The following is a 2,725-nucleotide window of genomic DNA, read 5'->3' on the forward strand; positions in this document are numbered from 1 at the left end:
GCCTACGGTTAAAGATTTAAAGCTTAAATTTTAGGTCTTAAGAGCGTCTCATTGTAGACGCCGCTTTAACCCACCCAGTCGATTTAACATCTTACGGGAAGCCAATCCCGTGCGCGGCTTGGGTGGATAGTGTTACGTCCCGGGATTCTTTCGGTGGGTAACCGAGGTTCGAATTAACCCGAGACTACTACGGTAATATGAAGGTAAAATTTGAGGTAGTGGAGTGGCTAATTAACTTGTCCAATTTATTTGTTATTAATTAGAGTTGTGCGCTCGATACGGAATAGTAGATTCTGGGGAGGTCCAGGGTGTATCATCTATCCTACCTAAATATGAGAGGAACCTTTCTAATATTTCCGGGCAATTCGACACGTGATGCACGGTAGCCAACGATATAGAGCATGCGTCACAATTTTCAACCCGTTCAGGAAATCCTAAGTGGATGTAATGTCGTAACACGCCGAGATATTTACTCTTTTCGGAGGCCGAAAGCAAGGTGTAACATTCTGGGCACTTAATTCCGTTACTTTCGTTATCCCGATAAAACAGTGATGATGCGCAACAGGCGCTCCGTACCCATGTAACGTAAGGGTCTATTCTCAACTGGCGACGAGAAATAGCCAATTATTTACACAATCAGGCGTATTTTACCTCCACCAAAAATAAAGTAGCTTTATATAACTTGATACGGAACCTGAGACGAAATATTCTTTGTCATTTCTTAACCTTAACGTCTAAAGTTGGTAACATCGAATTTTGATACGTTAAACCGATTAAAGACCGTTTACACGACTTTCGTAAAACGGTTTAGTAACTCCGGATCTACAATAGGTGTTTTAAGCCTTAAGTCGTAAGAAACTGACCAATTACAGTCGAATTCGAGAAGAATAATTAACTATGATTCGTCCATTTCTTATAGCTTAAGGCTTAAAACTCTATTGTAGATCCGGGGTAATCGAATTCGAAGGGAATAATCGACTATGATTCGTCCATTTCTTATGGCTTAACGCTTAAAACTGCTATTCGGGGCTAATATTGACAGAAAAGAGATAGAATGAGGGTTATCTTCATCCTATCTCTTTTCTGTCAATATTCCGTTCCGTGATTTCTTTCTCCATAGGAAGACAGTCGTAGGGTGCCGTCACATGTACACGGAATCGGAACGACGGAACGGATTTCTTACTAGAAATAAGTTCACTAGCATTTTGTTCGGTAAGAAGTTTCTCTGCTGTATCGGAACCATCGGAACTATGGCCGGAACGGTACAACGGAATCAACGGAATGTTACATCGATTATGATTTTAGAAGCTGTATTTGCTCCAATACGAAATGCATATGAAAGAGATGCCATACTATCACCAGATGCCAACCAGCGTAAAACCAGTTGCAATCTTGTACGAGATGAAATTGGAACTCGGCATAATTCTTGCTTCTCAATAAGTGGTCCAACTAATGACAGCAGTTCTTCAAATAATTCCGGAGTCATTCTAAAGTAATTGAAGAACTTCTCACGATCGGTCGTTTGCATTTCAACGACTAAATTGTCACTTGCGCCTTGAAGATGTCTCATTCTTTGTGTAAACATTGGCCGTACCCAAAATTTTCGTTTTCTTGTATATTTTTTATTTTGTAATAAAATATTATAAGCGAAATATAATTTTCGTACTCTCTTAAATATCAGAATAGCACGCCAACTTGGCATATTTCTTGCATTTCGCAATAATTTTAACATTACAGTTAACACTACTTCTTCGTCCATCGTTGTAATCTCCAAAAAAAAGGTTTCTGAATATTTGTTTTAATTTCACATTCAACCATCTGAGGTGAACATACCATTCCGTTCCGTAAGAAGTTTCTCTACCCGTCCCATGTAGCCGGAACGCAATGGAATTTTGGTAACATAATATATCTGACTCTTATAATTCAGTATTTTTAAGTATTCAAAGTGATGTTATAAATAAGATAATTGCACAAATTATGCATATTACTGCTTTAGTCGCATTAAAATAACGAAATATCGATTAAATTAGGCAAATTAACTTGCGACCGAGGCGACATTCCGTCCATTTTCATTCCGTTCCGGCTACATGGGACGGGTAGAGAAACTTCTTACGGAACGGAATTGTAGTGATCTCAAATTTTCTAGTAAGAAATCCGTTCCGTCGTTCCGATTCCGTGTACATGTGACGGCACCCAAGACTGTTACTTAACGATTGCCTTTATTCTAGTGCCCTGAGGGCAAATCTTAAGGGCGTCCCCTTCCATCGTTGCTCCGCTGAGGCACGCGTGGTGGGGAAGGTACGTGGCGTCAGGTACGATCCTGGCGGTCTCATGTACTACGCCAATTTACAGGAAGCGAAAAGTTCGTTGTCTTTCTTTGGGTGGTTCTGGATAAAAATTTAACAATGCCGCAGACGTGACAATAGCGCGCGTTGCGTAACGTCCTTATTTTATCAGCTCGACCGAGACGAAGTTGTGTATTGCCCCGAGTGCTATTCGCACAAAGAACTTCCGTCTAAATCGCTATACCGCGCCACCCTCCGCCGCTATATAAATTACGGGGGACCCGAGTGCCGCGAAATCTGCGCCGCATCATCTGCGCGGATCATCCGTCGCGAACGCGCAGAGAATAGATGACTGCGAAACCTGCAAGGAAGTACACCCACGGTAATTGATTCTCTCCCTCGGAAATTTTTGCAAAATGAGAAGTGACCACCTTTCTACA

At 41.3% G+C, this 2,725-nt stretch overlaps 1 protein-coding gene across 1 annotated transcript; it reads right to left on the reverse strand.

Annotated features, from left to right (window-relative positions):
- Window positions 1-1,273: 1,273 nt before the first annotated feature.
- LOC108720179 (uncharacterized) lies at window positions 1,274-1,817 on the reverse strand. The gene has a single exon (XM_018457845.1). The coding sequence runs from the start codon at window positions 1,757-1,759 to the stop codon at window positions 1,274-1,276; it is 486 nt and encodes a 161-aa protein (XP_018313347.1). The 5' UTR covers window positions 1,760-1,817.
- Between the last annotated feature and the right edge of the window lie 908 nt (window positions 1,818-2,725).

The sequence above is a fragment of the Mycetomoellerius zeteki genome, unplaced genomic scaffold, assembly GCF_001594055.1.
Source record: "Mycetomoellerius zeteki isolate Tzet28-1 unplaced genomic scaffold, Tzet1.0 scaffold688, whole genome shotgun sequence".
In the NCBI taxonomy this organism is placed as follows: Eukaryota; Metazoa; Arthropoda; class Insecta; order Hymenoptera; family Formicidae; genus Mycetomoellerius; species Mycetomoellerius zeteki.